The sequence below is a fragment of the Anolis carolinensis genome, chromosome 3 (genome assembly GCF_035594765.1).
Source record: "Anolis carolinensis isolate JA03-04 chromosome 3, rAnoCar3.1.pri, whole genome shotgun sequence".
NCBI lineage: Eukaryota > Metazoa > Chordata > Lepidosauria > Squamata > Dactyloidae > Anolis > Anolis carolinensis.
The window spans coordinates 207,410,155-207,435,859 of record NC_085843.1 but is presented as its reverse complement, the minus strand read 5'-3'; the positions used below and the strand labels follow the sequence as shown (position 1 = coordinate 207,435,859).

The 25,705-nt window shown below is 37.3% G+C and overlaps 1 protein-coding gene across 6 annotated transcripts in view; it reads right to left on the bottom strand.

The window, feature by feature from the left end:
- Positions 1-25,705, bottom strand: part of exoc6 (exocyst complex component 6) — a 139,601-nt gene that overhangs the window by 87,815 nt on the left and 26,081 nt on the right. For all 6 annotated transcript variants that reach the window (XM_016995337.2, XM_008115337.3, XM_003223776.4 and 3 more), the window contains exons 2-5: positions 4,195-4,366; positions 2,880-2,927; positions 2,676-2,766; positions 1,381-1,426 (exon numbers count right to left, since the gene is read on the bottom strand). In XM_016995337.2, coding sequence (XP_016850826.2) covers positions 1,381-1,426; positions 2,676-2,766; positions 2,880-2,927; positions 4,195-4,366 — 357 coding nt within the window. The remainder of the gene's footprint in view (positions 1-1,380; positions 1,427-2,675; positions 2,767-2,879; positions 2,928-4,194; positions 4,367-25,705) is intronic.

Below are 25,705 nucleotides of genomic sequence, written 5' to 3'. Positions count from 1 at the left end.
CCCTATAACATTGTATTCTTTATTTGCTGGTGATGCTTTTCAATTTTGATAATCTTTGTTGTGTATGTAGATAGTGCGGGGTGAATGGAGACGTCCAACAATATATCCAGACTAGGGTCACAATCTTCCCAAAGTAAACTTGGGACGCAATCAGAGAAGGAAATTAAGCTAGGACAAGGTCATAACTATGTGTACACTACCTTCTGTATATCTGTTTTGTGGCATGCACAACTTGCCTCACCTACTCTCAATATTTAGAGCTATTATTTATTTGAAGGCATTTTTACTTCATGCTTTTGCAACATCAGAGTTTGGACAGCATTGATTTCATTACTGTCTGGCAAGCTATCTCCTAACACCATCCACACAAGCATAAGAGTGTCCCTTTTAATCCAAGAAATGTTGGAGTTGATGAGGTCGATGTTCAAGCTAAGTGTAGTTTATTGGAATTACAGCAATGCAATAAAGCATTGCAGATTAAGAATTAGTGAAGCTTCTATTAGTTCTCCAGATTTTAATCGAATAATACAGAAGGGAAAAAATATGAACAGCACTAGGTTAGCCATATTTATAAAAAAATATGAAAACAAAGAAAATGAACATCTTTAAAAAGCAAAAGAGGCTTCATAATTAGGTAAGTTCCCTTGGAATTGAAACACCTACTAAAATTTCTTGGGAGTAGATTTAAAAGGCAATAATTTAACTATAGAGATAAAGATGTAAAATGGGTTTTATTGCAAGTTATTTGCACAAGGTTTACAATTACAATATCAACATTAAATACTAAACTACAGTATATAACAACCGACAGTAAATATATATATATAACAAGCAAGAAATCACTTTTTCCCCAAAGGAATATAGATTTGTTTAAAACTGGCTTTTCTGAAAGCTTAACAGAGCAATCATGCAAGCTTTTCCAAAAACTAGTTCCTCTGCGATTTGTAGGATTTAAAACTACATAGATATGCTGAATTGCAGCTGAAGGCAAACAATAACAACGCAAAGAGTCTGTTTTGCCGTTGTTATGATTTGCCACTTGTACACAGCCTGTTTTAAAATGTCTAAAACCAGGTTATAAATACCATTATGAATTTAGCTCAAAGATTTCACTGCATTGCATGCTACTTAAAATTGAGCTTATTTTCTCAAGACGATCATTAAGCCCTTGAAAATGCTTCATTTTTCTCATAACATCTGTTCACTTGTAATGACAGACATGAAACAAAGACATGAAAAGACTACAATGACCGGACCAAGATTCATTATATGTCTTGACCAGAGTAGTCTTTACCATTCCATCAGTAATTGTAGAAGACAAGTGGATGAACCCATTCATTAAAAAAAAGTTATAGTCTGGTTGAAAAGAATTCTACTCACCTTTTTACATTCATCTGCTCTTTTAATTTGCTGTACATCTCCAGTACTGCATAAATGAAGATATTAAAAATTATAAATCCTAACACAAATTGTGTAAAGATTACAAAATATATACTTTTGCCTTTATGTACAGTTTTACATACTTATATGCCCTTTGAGAAAGATTTTACAATACAAGGATAAAAGCACGTGGTGTCATTTCAAGGCAATGTAATGTGTGCAGAGGGCAGCAAGGGGCAATGGTCCATTAAGAAAAACGCTGAGATCAAAACAGCAAGTTGAAGCCTACCTCAATGCAAACCTGCCAACATTTCCTTACTGAGAGCAGCCCTAAAAATTCCAGGGCTTCCTGTATATAATTAATTCCTAGGGATGGTGCATCATATACCAACAGTACCACCTACTGTAATGCCTGCAACTTACAACAAACAACAACAAAGGGTGGTTGCCGGTGTTCACGCAGGGTCAATTCTTATAAAATGTACACTATGTGGGAAAACCACTGGCATATTCAAAAGAGCTATGCATGATATTTCAATAGCTTTCATCATCAAAATAGTTTATTGTACGAGCCCAAGACCATGACAAAAAAGCACCACATGCGTAAAATAGTACCCACGGAGCAACAGGCACCAAAGATACCAAACAGAAACCATAATCATGCTCCCACAAAGAGCAAAACAATGCAAGTTAACAATAATTAAAATACATTTTGGAAGAGGTACTCAATAGCTACTCAAAATAAATGTGTGGAAATTGTGATACTGGGAAGGGGAAAAGGTAAAGTGGAGAACATTCAATTTCCCCGTGAAACTGTCAGTTTCAACAATAAGCAAATGAAGTCTGACATTTAACAGCATGAAAACATTATGTATCATTTAGGCAAAGGGTGAGCATGTTAGCTAGGAATCCAATGGTAGAGCTTTGGATGATTCATGGTAAATTGGCTTGTATTTCTGGATGACAACTGTTCCAACGATATTAACAATAAAATTGATATTTTTTTAATGGAAGGAATGAGTGCCGTCTTGTATTCCTAGGTTCAGAATTCTTTAATTCTAAATGTAATTCTAAAGAATCTTGAGTATGTAGTAAACACGTAATGACATTTATCTCCCCGTGCATTAAATCAGTCATCGTCAGAATTAGCCACCGTGACTCTCAGCTAAAAAATACCAATTAGGCCTACAATGGTGATTGTTTTTTAAAATACACCACAGACCATCTTGACATCACCTAGCTGAAATTTACAGCCTTCATATGTCAATGATGCTTTTTAGGTACTACTAACTCACCTGGGAGACACAACTGAAGCTTCTCAACCACAGTTGTAATATTTCGTTGCTGAATTCTAGACTGGATGATATCTTCCGTTTGAGCTATCACCTTGAATATTTTTAAAGAAATAAAAAATAAATCAAGTTGCAATTAAATTATGGAAGCCAGCTATTTCAAAAAAAAAATCTCATTCAACAAAGAGGAAGCACCATTTTTCTCACCTCTTTCCCAGCATCCTGAAGCCTTCGGTTGGTATCAGTAACTTGGACCTTAAAAATAATTTCACCTTTGTTAGACAAATATGCATATATTGCCCTGATGCAACTGTTCACCCTTGTAATCAGATCATGCTTCGTGAGAAACTCAGAACAAAGAAATGCAAATCCAAATTAACTCTACAGCTTGAACTTGAACTTTTGATCACCAAGGGTTTTTTTGTTAACTTCAATTAGTTATGACAGTTCTTTCTAACAGATTCTGTGGCAAACTTCTCAAATTTACTTGGGATTTTTGAACTTTATTTGTTTCTGTAGGTCTGTCAAACAATTCAAATCATTGACCCAATTGACCACTGGTCCCTTTTTGATAACCTCAATGAGCTCTATGTGCCATTCATTGTCTGCAAGAAATGGTGATTGCATTTTATGGTAATTAAACATTCATACTTTGCTGAATGCAAACACTGGGTGGTTGATTAACATCAAACGTGGAAATCTCCAAGCCACAGCAACATTTTAATGCCGCAGGTGCAGGCAAAGCTCGACCTCAGACTTTCCCACATATTAAGTGACTCATTAGGTCATCATAATAAGGGAGCACATTCTAGTTTATTAAAAAACTCATTAATTTCTGAACAAAGATGCTCAATGACCTCATTGATGCTGTATTTGGTCTCTTGTTATCTGAATATCCTTTATATAATGCTGTTCTAATCATAACCTCTGGTGAACTATGCTCATTCTGTCTGGTGTGCATATTTTTTCTTGCAAATGTGTAAAGAGAGCTAAGGAGACTAGTTCCATATTTTACTTCTGAGGAACTCTCACAATAAGTTTCTAAAGAATCCCAACAATTCCACCATGTTTTTGAGGAAACAGGGGAAATGTCTGCTTGAAGAGGAAAATGTCATATCAAGATTTGAGTTCTTTGGGGGGGGGGAGGTGAATACAAACTTGATAAAAAAGGGTTATGTAGTCTGTCATATAATGACTGCACTATTAACTACAATTAATTACAATTTAATAATAGTCCTGTCAGCATCACTGCAATAATTTTTTGTATCAGTCGGAAAACACTCAAATGCTGTATTTCATCAATTCTAAAACATACAACTGATTTCAATATCACCAATAGAAAATATATATATACACCCCATTTTGAGATACATTTATATGGGGGAAAAGTGTATCTTATAAACAAGGAAATACATGCCAATACTTTAAAGGGGCATGCACAATTATGAACCTGTCCTGTACAGCACAAACAAAACCATTCATTGTTTTTAAACTGACATTAAAAACAAAACAAGTGAATTACCTTTAATTTTTCGGCATCAGCCCTCACTTTAAGCAGTTCTGTAATAGCATCCACAAAACCTTGATGGTGAAAATTGCACATCTTTTCAATCTCCCTGTCATGATTGCGTATGCACGCATCTAGTTTTTCAATAAACTTCTGGTGTGCATTTGGTTGATCGTCATAGACAGACCTGCCAAGTATATAAAATTTGAACAGCAATTAATATTCAGAATCTTAAGTAAACAAAAGGTAAACAGATCTTAAAATCTCAAATTACATTTGAAGAAAATAATTTTAACTATAGTTACTCATATGAAAAACTACCTTTGGACAAGAAAAATATTATATAGGAATTGAGTTGGCTATTTTCTTGATCTATATATTGAACCAGAGATATTTCAATTCTATGCTTCATCTGAACCATAATACTCAAATATTAGTATAACATTTGAGTCCACTTCTCTTACCATGTCAGATTCCCTAAATAATCATTTATAAATACCAAAATACTATGATGAATGCATATATAGAGCACCATAACATTGCATTTTAAATCCTTCTAGGAACTAGGCAAATAAATACAGCTGATAGATAGCCCCAAAACCCCCCTAGTGGCAAATGACTGCCCAGTGTTCAAATGTTTTCATTTTCAAAGCAATGTAATATTTCAGCTCCACTTCATAAACTAATATCTTCCAAGGGAAATGTAGTAAGGGAAACCATCAGTACCAGTCTTAGCATAGACACAAACACTACATTAAAATCCAAACCCACGGAAGAGCTAGCATTCCTTTCTTAAATTTAGCACAAATTTTAGCTGCATCTGTTTGAAATTTTATAAACTCTTGACTCCTGGACTAAGAAAAAATAAACAAGAAGACCACAAAGTTACAGTCCATAAAACAACTGCATCAAAACAATATATATACGTGGTAATGTTTATTCCCTTGCTCAACGAATATACAGCTAGCCCTCTGTATCCATGGATTTTGTATCAATGCTTTAGAACAGAGCTTTCCAAACTGTGTATCGTGACACATTAGTGTGTCAACTGCAGTGTGCAGGAGTGTCGCATGCATATAGTGAGAAACCTCTGATTCCATGTGAAATAAGCAATACATCATATATTTTAAAATATATAAATGAAAGGTTTTCATGATATATGCTGTGTGCCCATATATTTTGTTATCACAATTTATGTGGGTGTCCATATCTCTTATAAGGGGGTGGCTTAACTTGCAGTTTGCTAGTAACTGAATTACTGTGTCGCATAATGATCCATTGTGTCACCAACATGAAATATATGGAAAGCTCTGCTTTAAAATATCTCAAAATCCAAAATGCAAACCCTGATTTTGCCATTTTGTATTAAAAAGGATAATTTTACAAGGTCATTTATATCATGGCACTTGAGCATCCAGTAATTTTGGTATCCATGTGAGTTCTGGAGCAACGTCTCAGTGGATACCAAAGGCCCACTGTATGTCTCAGAGTAGCCCAGATTGCTCAATAAATTAAACATCCAAGTTCTTCCTTCTTGACAAAAGACCAAACACTGCTTTAAAACATGAGTGTTGATGAACTGCAACTCCCAGCACTCTTTTCCATTAAACACACTGGTGAAGTCGGCTGCAAGTTGCCAAATCATGTTGCTCTCCAAAACAATTTATTCTTACTTTGCCACACACTCAGTAACAAAGGCTGGAAACCATTCACATCACACAATTATAGTGCTATTATTCCACTTTAACTACCATAGTTCCATCCTGTGGGATTATAAAAGCACTGAAATATTCTAGGACAGTACTATTCACTCCGTAAACTGCAAATCCCAGGATTGTATTGCATAGGATGGACCCATGGAAGTGAAACTAGAATAGCTGCACTATGCTTATGTAGTGGCAGTGAAAGGAGCAGAACTACGGTATATCATCAAAGCATGGAATTATCAAAAGGTTTATATAGTGTGAGTTTGTGTGTGTGTTTTTTTAAAGACTCTACACAACCACTTGCACAAAATATGTATTTGGGGCATCATAGGCTTTTAAAACAGAAGGTTTTTAAGAATGGGCAAGGGTGCTGCCTAATATTCACCTATTCATTTTAATTGGATTTTAAATGAATTGTTTGAATAATTGCAATATCTAGTTCTATTTTAATAATTATGTTTCATAGGTTTTTAACTTGAATTGTTTTTAAGGGTATAGGCTGCTGCAAGCCTTGGCCCTGAGAGAAAAATGGAGTACAAATAATAATAATAATAATAATAATAATAATAATAATAATAATAATAATAACAAAATCATCCGTATTTTTAATAGAAGTGAAGCATGCACATCCTGCAAATTGTTCTGTTCCTCTGAAAAGATCTAAGCAATGTTCAATATACAGGGGAAAAGAGCCCATACCATTTCATAAGCTACTTCATGTACTCTGCAAGAAATGTAAAACAAAGCTATATTTTTCTGTCTACATATGGAAATAGCACCACCTTGTGGGAATTGCAATACATTATTTTCTAAAGGCAAATTACTATTATTTTCTAAAGGCAAATTATTATTAAATTTTTTATTAAGTCAAACTTGTCCCTGCCACTATGTGGGATAAAACACATTTACATCCTTTCTGTCACCTATGAGAATCTTAGAGATACATGAAATACCGAGGAAGGACAGTCATAGAAATGGTTTTCTTTATTGGAAGAGAAGCCAAGCTATTAACTACTTCTACTGCTGCTCCAAAAATAGGACCCATTAGTAAAGAAATATGGGAACTGTATTTTATACACTGGGTTAAGTTTCTCCCATTCTTATTCTTGGCTTCTCTACTTCCTCCCATTCTGGAGCTTTCTATGTCCCTCTAAAGCTGAGATTTCCAAATTGTGTGTCACACAACACTAATGGGTTGGCTGCATTGCGTAGTTGTGTAGCAGGAACGTAACCAGAAATGACAGAAATCTTAGCCATGTATGTTATTATCTTACAAATCATAGATTTTTTTTAAAAAAAAAATCTAAATGAAAGGTTTTCACGAGATACATTGTGTTCTCATACATTTCATTATTACAGTTTATGTATGTGTCCCTATCTCTTATGAGGGGTTGGTTTAACCTCTGGTTTGCTAATAAAACTGAATGACTGTGTTGCGAAATTATGCATGTCTCAAAGTGTGTTACAAACATGAAATGGTTGAAAAACTTGGCTGCTCTAAGGCCCCTTATAAAATCCAGATTATCTTCTTTGTACTGGATTATTTAGCAGTGCAGAAGGGGCCTAAAGCAACCCTTTCCAACAGAGAAGTAAACCACACAATTATAAAATCCATATAAATTTCCGCTTCTTGAGGTCGAAACCCTGAGCAGAAAAAAATAAATGTTTAAGCAACATCATATATCAACACCAGAGCGATGGGCCACAATAAACTCTAACCACTACCAATGTACGAAATTGAGTCAAAGATACATACTGATAGTCCAGACTAAGATGTCTGTGTCTTTGAGTCAAAGAGAGAACAGCAGATGCACCCATGTAAACAATACTCTATTCTCAGAATGCAAAAGCTCATGGTTATTTATAGCACCACAACTCCTGCTTATGCAATTTGTTGTATTTTGTACACCATGTGTAGAATTTCACATATCAGAAAGCAGCAGAATATTTAGGCTATATCTAGCTTTTTGCTAGCAGCTGTCAAGGAACTTTGTTCACATGTCCTTTGCCCTGTGGCCTTCGGAATCACCTCAAAAATATGTTTTGGGGTGATTTCCCAGTCTTTCAGATACACTTTTAGTACATATTGCAATGTTCAGTTTTGCCAAAATCCACAGCTCTAGTGATAATAGTCCTATACTGGATATTGTCCTTTGTGTGTAACGGGATCTCTTGCTTGACTATATTTCTGTTATGCTATTTTTAATGTTTTACTCATTTTCAAACATACTACATAAACAATAATAAAGGGTGCCATTCTTGTTTGTAATGTTCAAATACAGTCATATTAATCTCTTTCAATATAAATAGGGGGCAAAGAAAAGAGGTGGAGAAGAATCCAGCAGCATCATAGAGACTAAACAAGACAGACAACAGATAGAGGTATATATAGATTTCCCCCTCTTTCGGCATCTTTGGAGGCTGTGCTCGGTTCCAGCCACTGGGGGGTGCTCTCGCTCTATCTCCCTGCCAAAGAGCTTTCTTTGTTCGTAAACTTCCTCCTATTTCTGATCTAAACGCTTAAATACTCCCCGCTTTAATGCAGTTCCTATTTATCTACTCACATTTGTTTTCAAACTGCTAGGTAGGCAGAAGCTGGGCTAAAGGTCAGGAGCTCACTCTGACCCGGACTTCAAACTATCAACCTTTTGGTTGGCAAGATTTATTGAAGCTTGGTGATTAACCTGCTATGCTAAAGCTCGGCTGTTCTTAAGTTGTTCTTAAAAGTGTTGCTATATTCTCCCCCCCCCCCATAGTCCTTCTTTTTTTTAAAAAAAAATCCTGTCTTGAAAATTATTGCTCACTAGATGAAATGAAAGAGACACAAAAAAGACATTATGTGGCAAGTCCTTCATCATATGCTACAAAGATAGATGCATGGAAAGTATAGGGATACATCCCTACACCATGAAAAAGAAGAGCAATTCAACATGTTTCACAAGTGAAATTAAAGAATCAAGTCAGGTTAACCTCATAAAAGTAAACAAAGACATTTTAACCTTCTAAAGACTATATATAAGAAAGCTCCCCCCCCCCCAAATACACCCAGATTTAATTTTATTTCACCAGCTTTCACTTTTCTTCTGATTTCTATTTTGATTATCAAACATATAGATCTAATGTGCTGGAAATAGCTGCTGAGGCAGGCTTGTCTCTTTTTCCCTTTTATATGTTTTGCTATTCACATGTGGTAAATTAAGGGATTATGGAGGAAGCTGCTTTTTACTGTGCCAGTTGTACGTAGACACACATGGTTGAAGTATGATTACTTAGCGAAGAATCCCATTCTTTCCCAGTCCTACTTTATTGGATCATTTACTGCAAAAACACCATTATTATTGTTGTTGTTGTTGTTGTTTATTTATACTCTGCATTTTCTCTCCACAAGAAGACTCAGCCCTGACCCGGTCTCTAGACCTATTTCACTATTTTCAAAATGGACAAGGACAAAGAACGAGGAGTCCGGGCTGTTTCAAAAACATTCAAAAACCCCAAATGCAAAGCTTGTTTTTAGCATTTTATATAAGGGACAGTATTTTATGTGATTGCATACAATGGGACTTGAGGATCCTAAGGTTTTGGTATCCATGCGGGGTGTCCTAGAACTAAACCACAAGGGCCCACTGTAGCATATTAACATCAGAAAATTATGAAAAATTAGAAACAGGTTGTTTTTAAAGTAACATTTTAAAGCTCTAACATAAACCCATACTTACAAGAAGCTTATGCATAACACAGCAAACTATTGGGATCTTTGTAGCAGTGTAGCAAATGCAAACAACCAATTGTGCCTTGCAATAGACCGAAGTGGGAAAGTTAGAGCACTAAGAATAGTTTAGTGCGAACAATAACAGTATTTGTGTTACCACAAATTGCTGTTTTGTGCCTTCAAGTTATTCATGACTTATAGGACTGTAAGGTGAACCTACTACGGGGTTTTCTTAGCAAGATTGATTAAATGGGGTTCCATTGCTTTTCTCTAAGGCTCAAGAGAATGTGAATGGCCCAGAGATTTGAAAAGATGTCTCTTGAAATCTTAGGCCAGCACTCAAACAACTACACCACACTGACTCCTTCTGTAGCAAAATACACATTGCATAGGAATAACTGATTAATACACCACCCCACAATTATGAACAGCAGACAATGTCATCTAAGCAGGATACTACTAAGAAGATTAGGTTGTTTGGGGGCAAACAAATTAAACTTATTTTTGTCTGAGAAAAAGAGAGCTATTCAATGGACACATGGAGGAATGGATAAGCATGTGCATGGAATTAATCACTTTGTGTATTACCTTTCTTTAAACAATATGTTTGAAGCAAAAAAATATCAACATAACACATTCCTATCAAACTGGATAGTCCAAGTATAAGAGCCAACTGGAAAGGCAATTGAAGCTTCCTTCTGCATTGTCAAAGAGATAAGATCATCCATCACAGATTTTCAAAAATCATTTCCTGGTTAAAAAAAAGCCAGGAAAATCCCATCAGAAAGCCCCATCAGAAAGAACAATGCAGCATCAAGACTTTTGCACATTTTTCTTCGAGTATGGCATCCTGAACTGTTCTGGGAAATTAAGCTCGCAGAAACACAAATGGTTTTTTTTTTCTATGCAAAAATCTGGGTTCTGCATAGGCAATGTGTTTTTGCTAAAAGTGTTCATGCCTTCATATATTCTTTAAGCAATCTGCTAAAACATTTTGGTCTCGGTGACTAGGGTAAGAATATAGCACAGAAATATTCATTTTTGATCATTCACCCTTGAATGCAAGGACAAAATCATTGAAGATTTACAGCATTAGCCTCCATCAAATCTGTAGGCAGTTTAATGTATGGAGGGAAGGACAAAGTGATGGCTCACAAAGTGATGGCTGAACTGAATGCGATTTCCTGCTTCTTAGCGGGGGTTGGACTAGATGGCCCATGAGGTCTCTTCCAACTCTACTATTCTATGATTCTATGATTTCAGAAAGGTGAAAAATTTAGAAAACAAACGTGCACAAAAGAAAAAGCATATAAATGTATACAACAAGAACTAAAATGTACTGAAATGTTTATAACGCAGTCTACTAGCTTGTTGAGAATTGCTTTGTGCAATGTATAGCGCAAGATACAATTTACCTTCATGACAATTAAAAATTATACAAGTCATCTTTCTGACATTTTCCAACTCCAAGCCAAATTTCAACAAATATCATATTTCACTTCATAATAGTACTTTCCCTTTTTTTGTTTTAAAAAGGGGTGCAACTATTATGCGGAGGTGACCATTAGGTGGTGAAACATGCCACTATGGGGCTTTCCTCAGCCTGACACTTGAGTGAACTAAAAATATGACCATTATGCAACGAATACTGGAAATACCAATATTGTCACCCTGAAAGTGGGGGTGCAACTATTATGCGGTGGCTACTATTAGGTGGTGAAACATGCCACTATGGGGCTTTTCTCAGCTGACAGCTCACCCACCTGCTTCTTCCCTCCGCAGCTACAGGTGCTTGCCTCTACAAAGCAAGCTCCATAGCTCAGAGGGAAGAGAACTGCAAGACGGTGAAGCCTCATCTACCCGTGCATCTGACCCATTTGCATAATAGTGACACTTGAGTGAACTAAAAATATGACTATTATTCAAGGAATACTGGAAATTTCAATACTGTCACCCTGAAAGTGGGGATGCGACTATTATGCAATGACTACTATTATGGGATGAAATATGGAAATTATAATAGTTAAGGGTCTCAACATCAAAAATGAGAGTTGTTTTCAGATAATGTCTGTTTTCATGGACCAGGCTTGTTTTCTTCCAATACTTTAAAAAGGAAAAAGTCATTAAAATTCTTTGGAGAATTTATTTTATATTTATTCTATTCCAAATTCTGCAGGGACACTCATATCTGTTTCCATGGATCATTTTTGAAAAGAGGAGCCTAACTTGTTAACATTAGCTGGTCCATATAGTATCCCACAACCAACCATTCAGTTGCTTTTTCAGAGAGGGAAATATTATAACACCACCACCACCCCGCACCATCCCATATCATATAAATGGAAAAAATACAACTTGCTGTGTTTTATGCAGGCCATTAATAACATCACTTGCATGCTGTTTTGTAATTTTTGTCTGAGAGAGAAGCTTGTGAACTTCCAAGATTATTATGATGCATATATTTATTATTTACCATATTTTTACCCCACCCTTCTCAACCCCGAAGGGGACTCAGAGTGGCCTCACACAACAGCAACCATTCAATGTATTAAAATAACATACAATTGGTAAACATTTAAATTAAAATCAGAAAATTACAACATATAAAAACAATTACATCAATTATTAAAATCACATCCTCCATTGTTTGGGACTCAGACCTTCAAAAGCCCTGTCCAGCTTGTCCAATGATCAGGAATTCTGGGAACTGAAGTCCAAAATGCTTGGAAGGCCAAGGTTGGACACAACTGCTGTTCAGTCAATGAAGCTGCCATTGAAAATGTAAGTGTTTCTATTTTGGGACACTGAGTGACAATGGTATAAGAAGTAAGCCCAGGCTTTTTTTTTTTTTGCTTGATCTTTTTTACTAAAATGTCTAGATTTATATATGAGTATAAAAAGTACATATACATGTATGCAGGGCTGTAGTGGGGTGTGTGTGTGTAATTTTTAAACCGAAAATTTTCAGGTTAAAAAAACAAACTGGTTTACTCATGAATTACTGATTAACCAAATCCCCATGAGTATCCATTGAAATTGATCTGTCTTGAATATCCACTGGTTTATCGATGGAACCTGATTTTAAATTATTTTGCATTATGGAACTACTCTTCATGACTTGCTAAAAAAAAAAAAAGATTCAACCACCTCTCGGAATTTTTTTTCTGACTATGGCCCTGCATGTATGCATATACACATATACTTATGCATACATACTTATATAGGCAATTTGTTGAAAAGCAATTGTAAGACAGTTGCTCAAGTTATGACAGTGACAACGCCAAAATTTCTCCAAAATTTGGCATGGACTAGTATCATACTTGTGTCCCCCGACTACAATTATTTTCCTTCTTTCTTGGAAACTCTTCAAGGGCACCCACTTAAGAGTAGCAAGGCTACAGGCAGCTATTAAAACAACCTGAGCCCTCATTTGTTTTAAAAAGCATAGATCAAAGCAAAATAGTGATCACAGATGAAACTTGAAGAAAAAAATGATTTAGCAAGACCAGAGATTGAAAAAAGTGACAGGGAAAGGAAGTTACTTTCTGGTATTTGACTAATTATGATGAAATAATTCCCCCTCTGCAGTTTCAAGTACTAGTGTTATGATATGCCCTTAAAACGATTAGGATAAAATAAACTTTTTTTCAGATTAATGGAAAAATAGATCCTACCATTACAGAATTAGAAATGTCTAGGTATCACAGCCATTCCAAAATTAACACATTAGCCTCATTTGTGCATAACCAGCTGCTTCTCCAAGAACAAAAAACGAAAAATAAATACTTAGCAAAGTGTGGAGAATATTCTATAACAACACCAGCACACCCTGACTGTGAATTATGCAAGTGAGGGCATGTTTTTCCCTTCCACAAACGTCAAGAGAAAAGTCACTGAATCTCCAAACAGAAATCTGAAATTGAATGCAGCATTTGCATTGGGATGCTACCCAAACGATAATTAACATATTCCTAAAGAGACATTAAATTACTGCAGCACTTTCTCAGGAAGGTTCCTAACAGTTTCCTCTCTGTCTACCGATATATATTTAATGCTAATCATCAGTTCCCAATGCCAACTTTTCCTGTATTCCCTGGCGTTTTTTAATCCACTCCCTTCAAAAAACCAGGTGCTTCCTGAAGTGCAACAACAAATTGAATATGAACGTATACTTAAACCCTCAACTGACTTTCTATGCCACAAGCGTTATCTGTGATATCAACTCTTCCATCCCTGCTCAAAAATATGCCGCTGTTCAATTTAGGAGATTACAGCATGTCAAAAGAATGGCATTTGCCTAAATTCTGCAAACAGGAGGAGATCATTTATTAGTCTTTGCTTTGCTTTTATACTCGATTCGTCATGATTTCCTGTATGTGCCGTTTCTGTGAATTGTTCTCACTAATAGTATCCTGTTTCTACAAGCAGGAAAGGGCCCAGTACAGTTTGTTAGTTAACATTGCTTCCTATAACCAGGGTCAATATTCTGTAGTAGTGACACTACAGTAATTATTGTTCAGTCTGGATAAGCAATGCATCACCCTGATGGTTGTTAATGGACATCCTTTGTAGTGCAACCTCAACTGATAATCAGTAAACCCAGATTTGCAAGGGACTTCCTCCTTCCTGTTTTTACAGGGCTGAGCAAGGAGATGTCTCTTCCTGCTAAGCTTTTGTGCTTCTTACACACACACACACTTTATCTTTATTACGGTATTACTTCTCTTTTCAGTTGAACTAAAAGCCACATTCTATGTGTGAGGCTTAAAAGTTGTGTTTCAGTTGCAACTTCACAGGAATTAAAAAATCTGCTGCATTAAGAAGGAAGTATTCTTTATTTATATTTCAAATCTTAATTATCTTTTACCTTCAAACTTATATCTGGTTTATATCCCAGTGCTGCCTTTTAACTAGTACCCATCACTGGAAGAACATGTATGGGAAATCCCATATCTATTTGAGAGGTTTGGGAAAGTCTCTGAAACAGATTTGGATGGGACACAAGAATAGAAGGCTCCATCTCAATAAATAAGTACAATTCAGCTTCTATGAAATTGAGTACAGGCCTTGATTAAGGATCACATAAGACAGTGGCTCTCAAACTGTGATCCAAGAAACACTTAGGGCTCCATGAGAGGTGCTCAGGAGCTCCACAGGAGCCACATCTTTTCTGGGGTTCCTGAAATATCAGAAAACAGCCCTTTTTTCAAGCATGAAACAGTACATGCTTGATATATCCATGGAACCCAATTCCATTGGGGTACGGTTTCCCTTAAGTCAACATGTACACTACTTGTATAAGTATCATTGAGGTTCAGCTATGGGATGGACTAGATTGCTGGTGCCTATCAATCTCTACTTTTGCCATTCTTTCACTCATCTCTTTCAGCTATATATGAAATGTAGGATGGAGATATGTGGCACATCTAGGTCCTAGTTGAAGAGTGTTGCATCAGAGTCTTTAAAGGTTGTTGTGGATGAAGCACAAACATCGGTACAAAGATGGATTGGGCTTGAGGTTAAATGTCTTCTCCAAGTCCAAAACTGTCCCACAGACAGTTGTAAGTGTTGTAAGTGGAAGATGTTGTAATCAGGACTGCTCATAAAACTGGGGGGATGCGATTTCATAATAAAAGCTTCAGGTGTAAACATTCCAATTTACAATGGCACACTATCCCTCCAAATGCACACAGAGTACCCACTCTTCTTCAATTAGTCATTTCTCAATGTTCCTCCCACCCGTGGGCCACATGAATATTGCTGGGAGGAATCTCAGCATATCATGGGATAGACTCTCCACACAAATATCAAATCACATAAATAATTAATATTTTACTATTATTTTTTATTTCTATCACCTGCACGCGCCCTAGGCCAAATGACTGAGCAAGACATGTAACCTGTAAATGTTCAGAAGACATTTAGTTTCTGATATCACTCCTACGGTATGTTATGAAAATTGCAAGATATACTCCTGAACTCTGTCAGTTCATTTTTTAATCCTGGCCAAACCAGCCTCATTCTGCACAAAGGGGGAGGTGGGTGGAAGGAATCAATTGTAGGACTAAAGAGAGATAGTTTTAACTGTACCACAACTTTTAAGAAGGCCTAAGGGATAGTTTGGCAACATCAGTACGAAACAATGTCTTCAGTCCACAAAATCCACAAAGAAAGACGGTACTCTCTAACATGTCTTGATTTGCTAGAAATTGGTTTTAACCTTCTAGTTTTCTCATTTCAGCCATTCAATGAACGGCAACGTTGAAAAAAGATAGGCCAGAGAAATCATAACAATTCAGTAAGTACAAACTTATATCTCATTCTCTTCCTTGCGAACAGCAATGCAAACACTGTAGATAACTAATATAAAAGTGATTACATGAAAAAATTATTGCAAATGCTGTCAGGATTTAATCTTTGAATGAGCCTGAGACAAATTAAAAAATTGCTTTCCAATACAGCACCATAAATCCAAAACAAGTCTGCCCACTTTAGACATCACTTCTTATGATAGCTGTAGTCCATAGATGGAAAAGCCAACATTACAAGTATCCAAGAACATCATTGTGCCATAGTAGTAATAGTTCAGCACAATGGTATCTTCTGTTAGCATTAGCCAAGCAAGATGAACCAAATGGAACTGAAACCATATTGTCAGCTCCTTGTAGGCATCAGGGAGAGATAAGCTAGCTAGGAAGAAGGCCATAGTAAGAAGACAGAAAGATGCTTTTGTTTCAGGAAAATAATAACCTGTATAACCAACTACAAAAAATCTATGACCAACCTGAAAGGACTGTAGGGCAATTAAGCATAAAATCTTCAATCATTAGACATGCTGGATAGGGCTGATGGGAGCTACAATCAAATAATAGCAGGTTATTTAGCCTTGTGCCCACTCCATTGCCTGTTAGAGACTTCTGGTGACTTAACGTTAAGTTTCTTTTCAAAGCACCTTATATACTTGTGTTGATCTCATGTAAGGCAAGGGCATGTTAGGTGGTGAAAATTATGGATTTTGCTTTGATCTATGGTCAAGGGTGAAATTTGGGGCATGTAACAAACAAAGCTTTTTCCTTCCTTTCACAATGCATAAAGGGAACATATTTAGGAAGAGATCAAGAACAGGAGATGATCTGTTTATCTGATGAGTTTCAACGGTAGAGGTCGTATCTCTCGCAATAAGCCCCTATTAAAAATGGTCATTGCCATCTCTGCAGAGAAATGTATACAGGAAGCCCTTATTAAAAATGGCAGCTGCTACTCCGTTGAAGCTCAAGTGTTCAACATGGAAAATGTGTTGGGTTCTTCTGGTTCACCGACATCGGTGGTGAACACAACTTGTGCTGTTAAAGAAAGTGGAGAGGAGGGAGGGTTGTTTTTCTTTTTCCAGTTTGGGCAAGGGAGGGGTAATGGGGCAATTCTTGTCTCTGCCTCTTGTCACTGTGCTCACACTGGGTCCTGCTTCCAGCACTGATCCATGTATAAGTCAACTCAGGTTTTGGAGAGCAAGTTTTGTCAAAAGAATTTTTCAAAAGAATTTCAATCAATACACAAGTATGCACGGTATGTCAGCTTCTACCTTAGAAGTCATCTCCCCCCCCCCCCTTTACGTGACAATTCCATCAAGAAAGCGGACACAGCTGAAATTTTTACCTTGCAATGATAAAGAACCAACAAAGAAAAAAACAGCAAGAGATATTTCACTAAACACTTAAAAGAGCATTTCAAGAAACACTTAAAACCTGCCTAGAAAGTGGGTTAGAACATACAGCTAGTAGGCACTCCAGGTCTCTTAGTATTATCTTAGGTTCTTGACAAACTGAGGAGCTTTTCAACTATCTCACAAACACTGAAGAAAATTTGAGCTTATGGACATGTTTCCTCCACTGGGTTCTACGTATGAATTTTTTCCCACATATCATAAGCAACACTGCCAGCTATAAAGCAGACCTTACTGTGGTATATAAATCATATACAGGTATACCTCCTTCGATTTATCATGTTCTATAAGAGACATACCAAAGCAAAAAAAAATCACCTTTAAAATTTATCTGCAACATAGATTCTCAATACTCAAGGGTAAACTTATAAAAGAATCAAAAGGACTTTAGGCAGATTGATAACCATGCTGGCTGGGTTGATGGAAGCACGAATGCAGTGACATATGGAAGGCCAAAGTTCCCCAATCTTGCTGTAATCAATCTATACATATAATAAAAGTGAAATTATGTATGCATGTGTGTGTGGCTGGGGTGTCTACTTACACAGACAACTTCCTGTCTCCACAAACAGCTATAGCTCCCACTACTCAGGAGCCACCAATGGCCCTCCCTCTAATGACATTGCAGGTCATAGAGAGTGCCTTAAACATGTCCAAGAGCCCTGCTAATTTCCTCCACAAACACCACACTGGTCACCACCCAACTGAAGACTTTCATACGGGGACAATTTCATCCTAGATTTTCTGGGTTTTTTCTCCACCACAGACATCCCAGTGTTTTGTACTCTCTCCATTGGTGTGGAATTTACATGACCCACTACCTCTCCTGTAACCCTTTCCCATTCTTAATGGCACACAGCAGGAATTGATCAGTAACTGAACATACTAGAGAGGCTTGGAGAGAATTTATCATGATTTATAGGAGTTGCAGAGACTGGGATGTATAGTTCACCTGCAATCTAAGAGCACTCTAAACTCCACCAATGATGGATTTGGAACTAACTTGGGACACAGAACCCACAGAACCCCCATGACCAAAATAAGTATTGGAGGTCTTTGGGGGGATTTATAAGAGTTGTATCCAAACAATGATGATCTGGAACAAACTTAACATGCATACCTGATATGAATACTGGTAGGTTTTAAGAGGAATTGGCCTTGACATTTTGGAGTTGTAGGTTCTATAGCTGGGATTTATAGTTCACCTGCAATTAATGAGCACTCTGAACTCCACCAAAGATGGAATTGGACCAAACTTGGCACACAGAGCCCTCATGATCAGCAAAAAAAAAATACTGGAGGTTTTTTTGGTGGAAATCACCTTGATTTGGGAGAGTTATTGTTCTCCTACATCCAGAGAGCACTGTGAACCCAAAAACCAATGGATCTGGACCAAACTTGGCACACATACTGATGTGTCAAAATTTGATTACTGGAGAGGTTTGGAGGGAACTGAACTTCCTTTCTGGGACTTGCAGTTTACACTCATAACCAGAGAAATTGTGACCTCCATGATGATGGACCTGGACCAAACTTGGCACACAGAATCCCCATGACTAACTCAACCTACTGGAGGGATTTGAGGGGACTGACTCACTATAGTGCAGTTTACCCTATAGCCAGAAGGCACATTGAACCCCACCAATAATGCATCTAGAGCAAACCTGCCCAACATAACAAACTTGGACCAAACTTTAGGTACTGATGGAGTTTTTCAGGGTTAACCTAACATGATGACAGATACAGAATGGGGGACGCCTGGCTTGACAGCAGTGTGTGCGAAAAAGACCTTGGAGTCCTCGTGGACAACAAGTTAAACATGAGCCAACAATGTGATGTGGCAGCTAAAAAAGCCAACGGGATTCTGGCCTGCATAAATAGGGGTATAGCGTCTAGATCCAGGGAAGTAATGCTCCCCCTCTATTCTGCCTTGGTCAGACCACATCTGGAATACTGTGTCCAATTTTGGGCACCGCAGTTGAAGGGAGATGTTGACAAGCTGGAAAGCGTCCAGAGGAGGGCGACTAAAATGATTAAGGGTCTGGAGAACAAGCCCTATGAGGAGCGGCTTAAAGAGCTGGGCATGTTTAGCCTGCAAAAGAGAAGGTTGAGAGGAGACATGATAGCCATGTACAAATATGTGAGGAGAAGTCATCGGGAAGAGGGAGCAAGCTTGTTTTCTGCTGCCCTGCAGACTAGGACACGGAACAATGGCTTCAAACTACAGGAAAGGAGATTCCACCTGAACATCAGGAAGAACTTCCTCAATGTGAGAGCTGTTCGACAGTGGAACTCTCTGCCCTGGACTGTGGTGGAGGCTCCTTCTTTGGAGGCTTTTAAGCAGAGGCTGGATGGCCATCTGTCGGAAGTGCTCTGAATGCGATTTCCTGCTCCTTAGCGGGGGGTTGGACTGGATGGCCCATGAGGTCTCTTCCAACTCTACTATTCTGTGATTCTATGATTCTATGACAGTTGTAGTTAATCCACAACCTTAGGTATTTTGTACAATTAAAATTTGATTTTTCAAACAATCCGGGCAATGCTGGGTACCCAAGCTAGTATTCAATAAAAGGGATAAATATGACTTTCTCATATAAGAAGCACATCTCCTTGGATATCATCAATATACTAATCCTGATACCAAGACATCAAAAGTAAGTGTACTTAAGGCTGTATTTTAATTTCATGGGAAGACAAAATCTTCATCAGCATGGCCTGCTAAAAACTGAATATGGTTAGTGTCCCAGAAACGTGATGCAGGTGTCTAAGTACAAAGTAATTTCTTAGCTCTGTACCTGAATGTTTTTCATTACAGAACTATTAGCAGAAACAAGGGACAGTGATTTAGGTCAGAAAAATGGAATATTAAAGAGAAAAAAGGAGAGAGAAAGACAGACAGACAGATACAGATAGGCAAAAATATTGCATTGGGCAATTTTGTAAATAACTGACAAGACTAAAGCGCGCCTTAGGTTTCATACAGAAGAGACAGAAGAGCCAACATTAGGAGGGCCACGATGCTACTATCCATGTTGTTAATTTGTCAAACAAGGATTTGTCAAACAAGAGTTGGACTGAACTCCACCAGGTTATATTTTGACATCAAAAATAACTTGCATAATTATAGGAATTAACTGATAACAGCTCCCATGAAGATTTGGTCAGAACTGGTGGAACAACAGCAACATAATAAGCTTGTTAAGTAAAGTACACATTCTCAAACACTTTGTGGGTAGTATTATCAGCCACTCACTTGAACTTGCTATACTTGATCGTCAGAGCTGTTCCAGTTTTAAAACAGGTGGGAAGATTTGGAGCTAGATATATAACATCATCAAGAACTGCAAATGTCACAGTATGCTATCAGACAAACACTTTGGCAGCATAAATATAGGGTGCATCCAAATTGATTAAAAAGACCAGAAAGTCATACATTTGTTCCTGTTCTTTCAGATGTTATTTAAGAGATCCACATGCATTTTTATCCTAAAATATTTTCTGTCAGCTGTTAGTACAATCAAAGACTTTTTGTAGGCCCAGTGCTTTCAACATCTCTAGAAATGACTATACGGTGATGACAATGATGATGATGATAATGATAGTAAAATAATAATAATTTATTTCTCCGTTGCCTCACCCTAAGCAGCTTGAAACAGTATAACAGAGATATAATATAATAGATACAGATTAGTGGCCCTATTTATCAAATTTGTAGATTTGCAAATTAGGAAGGATAGTTAATACCACAGGAGCCAGGACCTGGATCCAAAATTACCTTATTAAATTAGAGAGCTGGGCTAAAACTAACCAAATTAAAGTCAAGAGAAAAAGAGAGAGAGAAATGTAAGGTACTACACTTATGTAGGGGAAAAAAAGAAATGCACAGATAGAGGATATAGCTTTTAAAACAGAGAATATGTGGTTATCTGTTAGGAGTTGTTTGATTGTGCAGCAGGAGGTTGGAATGGATGCTCCTCCCAGTCTCTTCCAACTCTATGATTCTATACCAGCTCCTCAGCTCAGTTATTTTAACCCAGTACAAACTGGAAAGCATAGGTACAAAATCAAGGTCTTTTCAAGCTGGATGTGCCCAAAGGTTTATAGCTTTGTGCAAACATGTATTTTGAATCAAGCAATTAAAAAGACAATTTAATAAGATCATGAAATAGTATGTTATGACCAATGTATTTCAATTCACCTTCAAACTGCAGTCCTATGCAAAATTATATCCCTGACAATCATTCTAAGACAGCTTTCATACATTTTTAGAAAGTTTACTCCGCAAAATTGTTACCTAACCTTAATCACCAAAATAACTGAACATGAGAGAACACCCTTTCTTATATGGCAGTTTTAGAAAATTCCTTAAATATGCTGGTTAGTATTCTGATGAATTCAGCATACTAGAGAAGGAAATAAATTTATGTCCTCCTGATCACACCCATTAGCTTTCTATTTGGCAAAGGGCAGAAAAGTCTCCTATATACTACACTATGCAACAAAATTTGGAAAAAATCTGTTCCTCGTTTGAAAGTATTATTTCCCATTTAATTGTGCACTTCCTACCTAGTTGTTATACTCCAGAAACTTCATTTTTGTGACTGCCACAAACTAAGTTGAATTGGATGCAACACTATGAGAAATTCATTGAAAATCTAGAGCAAAATGTGCTGCAGGATATCCCTCAAAAACAAAGTTTTTGCAGTTTAATCAACGTTTTCCAAGTATTTATGATAGAACCAATTAGGAAATGATATTTATAATCCAGGAACAAAAATTGTGTTACATAGTGTTATCCCCCACTATAGCAGTTAAGGATGCATTCAGGTGCATATCTTCTAGCAGTCCAAAAGAACATATTTTCTGATACTTTATGAGTCACTATTTATTTATTTGTTCATTTGTTTGTTTATTTATTGTATTTCTATATCACTTTTCTCACCCCTGGGAGGACTCAAAGCAAAGTACTTCATAATAATGGCAAAAATTCAATGTCTCACATCCATATAAAAAACAGTACATTGCATATATAAACAACAAAACATATAACTATTAAATTAAGATCAATTAAAAATGCAAACCATCAGACATAACCGTAAAAACATTAGACATTAAAACATTTAAAATAATTAGACATTGCAATAGTCCCGTGGTTTTCCTTTAGCTGCTTGAGTATTGTCATCATTCGTCTAATGCCTGCTTGCATAGTCAAGTTTCAAGCTGTTTTCTGAATGACAGAAGGGAGTTCCACAGCTGAGGGGCCACCGCTGAGAAGGCCCCATCTCGTCCCCAACAATCGCAGCTGCGAAGGCGGCAGGACTGAAAGCAGGAGCTCTCCAGCCAACCTTAGGGCTCTAACTGGCTCATAAAGGGAGATGCATTTGGACAGGTAAGCTGGACCTGAACCATTTAGCTATAAATCAGTTGACGGCCCCTCCTCCATCACCAACTGACGCTCTTGAGGCCAGAGCAAAGAGGGGGAGCCAGGAAGACAGTTCCATCTTGTCTACTGTGCCATCCATAGGGGGGCCCTCCCCCCAGTAACATGCTATGTTAAATATAATATGTATTATTTATGTATATAGTATATTGTATATAATATGCAATATAAAGTACAATAAAATGTAATAATATAATGTATTGTATATACATATAATATTGATAAAAAGAATATAATACGAATAATTATATAATATAATATTAATTATATATTATATATTACATGCAATATTACTAATGATATTATAGTCTAGTGGTATAGTACAATATAGTAATATATAATGCTAATATTGTGCTATGCTGATAATATAATATATTGTATGTACTGTACATATAATTTGTAAGCCCCTCTGAGTCCCCTTCGGGGTGAGACGGGCGAAATATAAATGTAGTAAATAAATAAATAAATATAGGATAAAGCCAGCACTTTGAATTGTGCTCAGTAGCAGACTGGCAGCCAGTGGAGCTGATGCAACAGGGGGGTTGTGTGCTCCCTGTATGCTGCTCCAGTAAGGAACCTGAATCATAGGAATCATATGAATCATTTCTCGGCAACACGTCATATAAATTAATTTGCCTCCATTCGGATGGGGAAAGACCCTACATAAGGCAGAAGAAGAGAGGAAGAAACCTGATAAGCTGGACATCTTAGCACAGCATCTTATGTGTGTGGGTGAAATCCCAATCTCTGAGTGCCAACACAGACTCAGTCTGCACAGGCAACTTGGGTCAAGGAAGCCATAGAGGTATTTAAAGACGGACAATGGCTTGAATGCTGGACCACGGCTCTGAGGACCAGAGTTTAATTTCTTCACTCAGCCATGTAGTAAGTCACGCACTCACAGCCTCAGAAAACACCATGATAGGATCACTTTGAGCTGGAAGTCCCCATGAGCTGGAAGCGACTTGAAAGCATACATCAACAACGGGTACAACCAGACCTACTTCTCACTTGCAAAGGAAAGGCTACAGCTTCCACTGGTTTCCATATTCTAACTGGAGTGGAAGCCTCTTACATAAAATAAAGTATTTCTATCATATCCAGAAGTCTCATAATCAAATGTAGATAGATTTTTGTGTTGGAACTTGCAAGCCATGAATGCCATCTCTAAGATATCTTAAGATATAACAGTGATTATGAGGGCAAATAAAAGATACTAAAGCCTGACTTGGCTACAGTGGTCTATGCCTTAGTTACATCTAGACTGGATTACTGCAATGCACTCTACATGGTGCTGCTTTTGAAGATGGCTCAGAAACTGCAACTGGTACAGAGATCGGCAGCCAGGCTACGAACTGAAGCAAACTACAGGGAGCTCACGACGCCCCTACTAAAGTGGTTCCATTGACTGCTGATAAGTTTCTGGTCCTAATTTAAAGTGCAGGCTATTGCTTACAAAGCCTTAAAAAGTTCAGGTCCTGCCTATCTTCGATACAGCTCCCCCCCCCCTTTGAACCAGCACGGGCTCTAAGATCTGAGAGGAGGCCTTCTTTTCGGTCCCATTACCGTCACAAGCGCGGTCAGTGGGGATGAGTGAGAGGGCCTTCTCAGTGATGTACCCCGGCTTTGGAACAACTTCCCCAGGGAGATTAGGCAAGCCCTCACACTGCCTGCCTTTCGTAAGGACCTGAAGACCTGGACGTTGAAGCAAGTTTTTCAGATCGCCTAGTCCCTAGTTGTTCCTCGCAATTGTTATGCAGTCTTGCACTACATCCCTTGCCCTCATCACATGGCTGCACCTTTGCACTTATCCCATTCCCTTGCCCATTGTTTACGGCCTGGCCATGTTTACAGTAGCTTCTCACCAGATCAGCGCCATTTTAATTTAGCTTTAGTTGTTGTTTTGATGCCTATTTGTTTTATTTAATTGAATTTTATAATGTTTTATTTTATGCTATGTTTTTAGGCACTTTCATGTCGTGTGTAAGCTGCCCTGAGTCTCTTCGGGGAGATGGTGGTGGGATACAAGAATATATTATTATTATTACTTCAAATATCTGAAACAATAAAAGTGGACCCTTGGGGTTAGGTTTGAATGCTCACATTCCATGCTATATAATGGCATAGTAAAATAGTGTCCCTTACATACAATGGCAATATCAAGATTTGCTTTCTGAATTTTGAAGTATACAGTAGAGTCTCGCTTATCCAACATAATCGGGCTGGCAGAATGATGGATAAGTGAAAATGTTGGATAATAAGGAGGGATTAAGGAAAAACTTATTAAATGTCAAATTACATTATGATTTTACAAATTATGCACCAAAACATAAAAAATAGACAGAAAAAGCAGTTCAATACATGGTAACATTAGGTAGTAATTACTGTATTTACGAATTTATCACCAAAACATCGCAATGTATTGAAAACATTGACTTCAAAAACATTGACTACTAAAAATTGACTACAAATAAAGATAGAATTGCATAAAATGAACATACAGTAAGAGCACAGTTAGAAGTTAAATCCATAAAAAGTTCAGTCTTTGCTGCCTAGAGAAACAGCTGTGGATCTAGGCAGGAGGCAGACTGTGTTGGATAATCCAGAACGTTGGATAAGTGAAGGTTGGATAAGCGAGACTCTACTGTATGTTTTCAAGCTGTGGGTGGGTGAATCCATGGTACAGAATCCCTGGATACAGAGGTCTAACATTACTGTTAATTTTTATAAAAAGAAATAGCATATAGCCTAGATGGTTCACTCCTTGCTCTTCCATATTAAAATTCTGGGTTCTCAAGTAGCTACAGCAATCTGCTCAGATGTAGAGTATTACATCACTGGGTCAAATAAAGACAAAAATGGATATCGGTAACCAAGGTTTCCATTCTGCCAATTAGTTGAAGAACACAAACAGAAGAGATGGTTTCTGCTGTGTATCGATATTTCTTGCA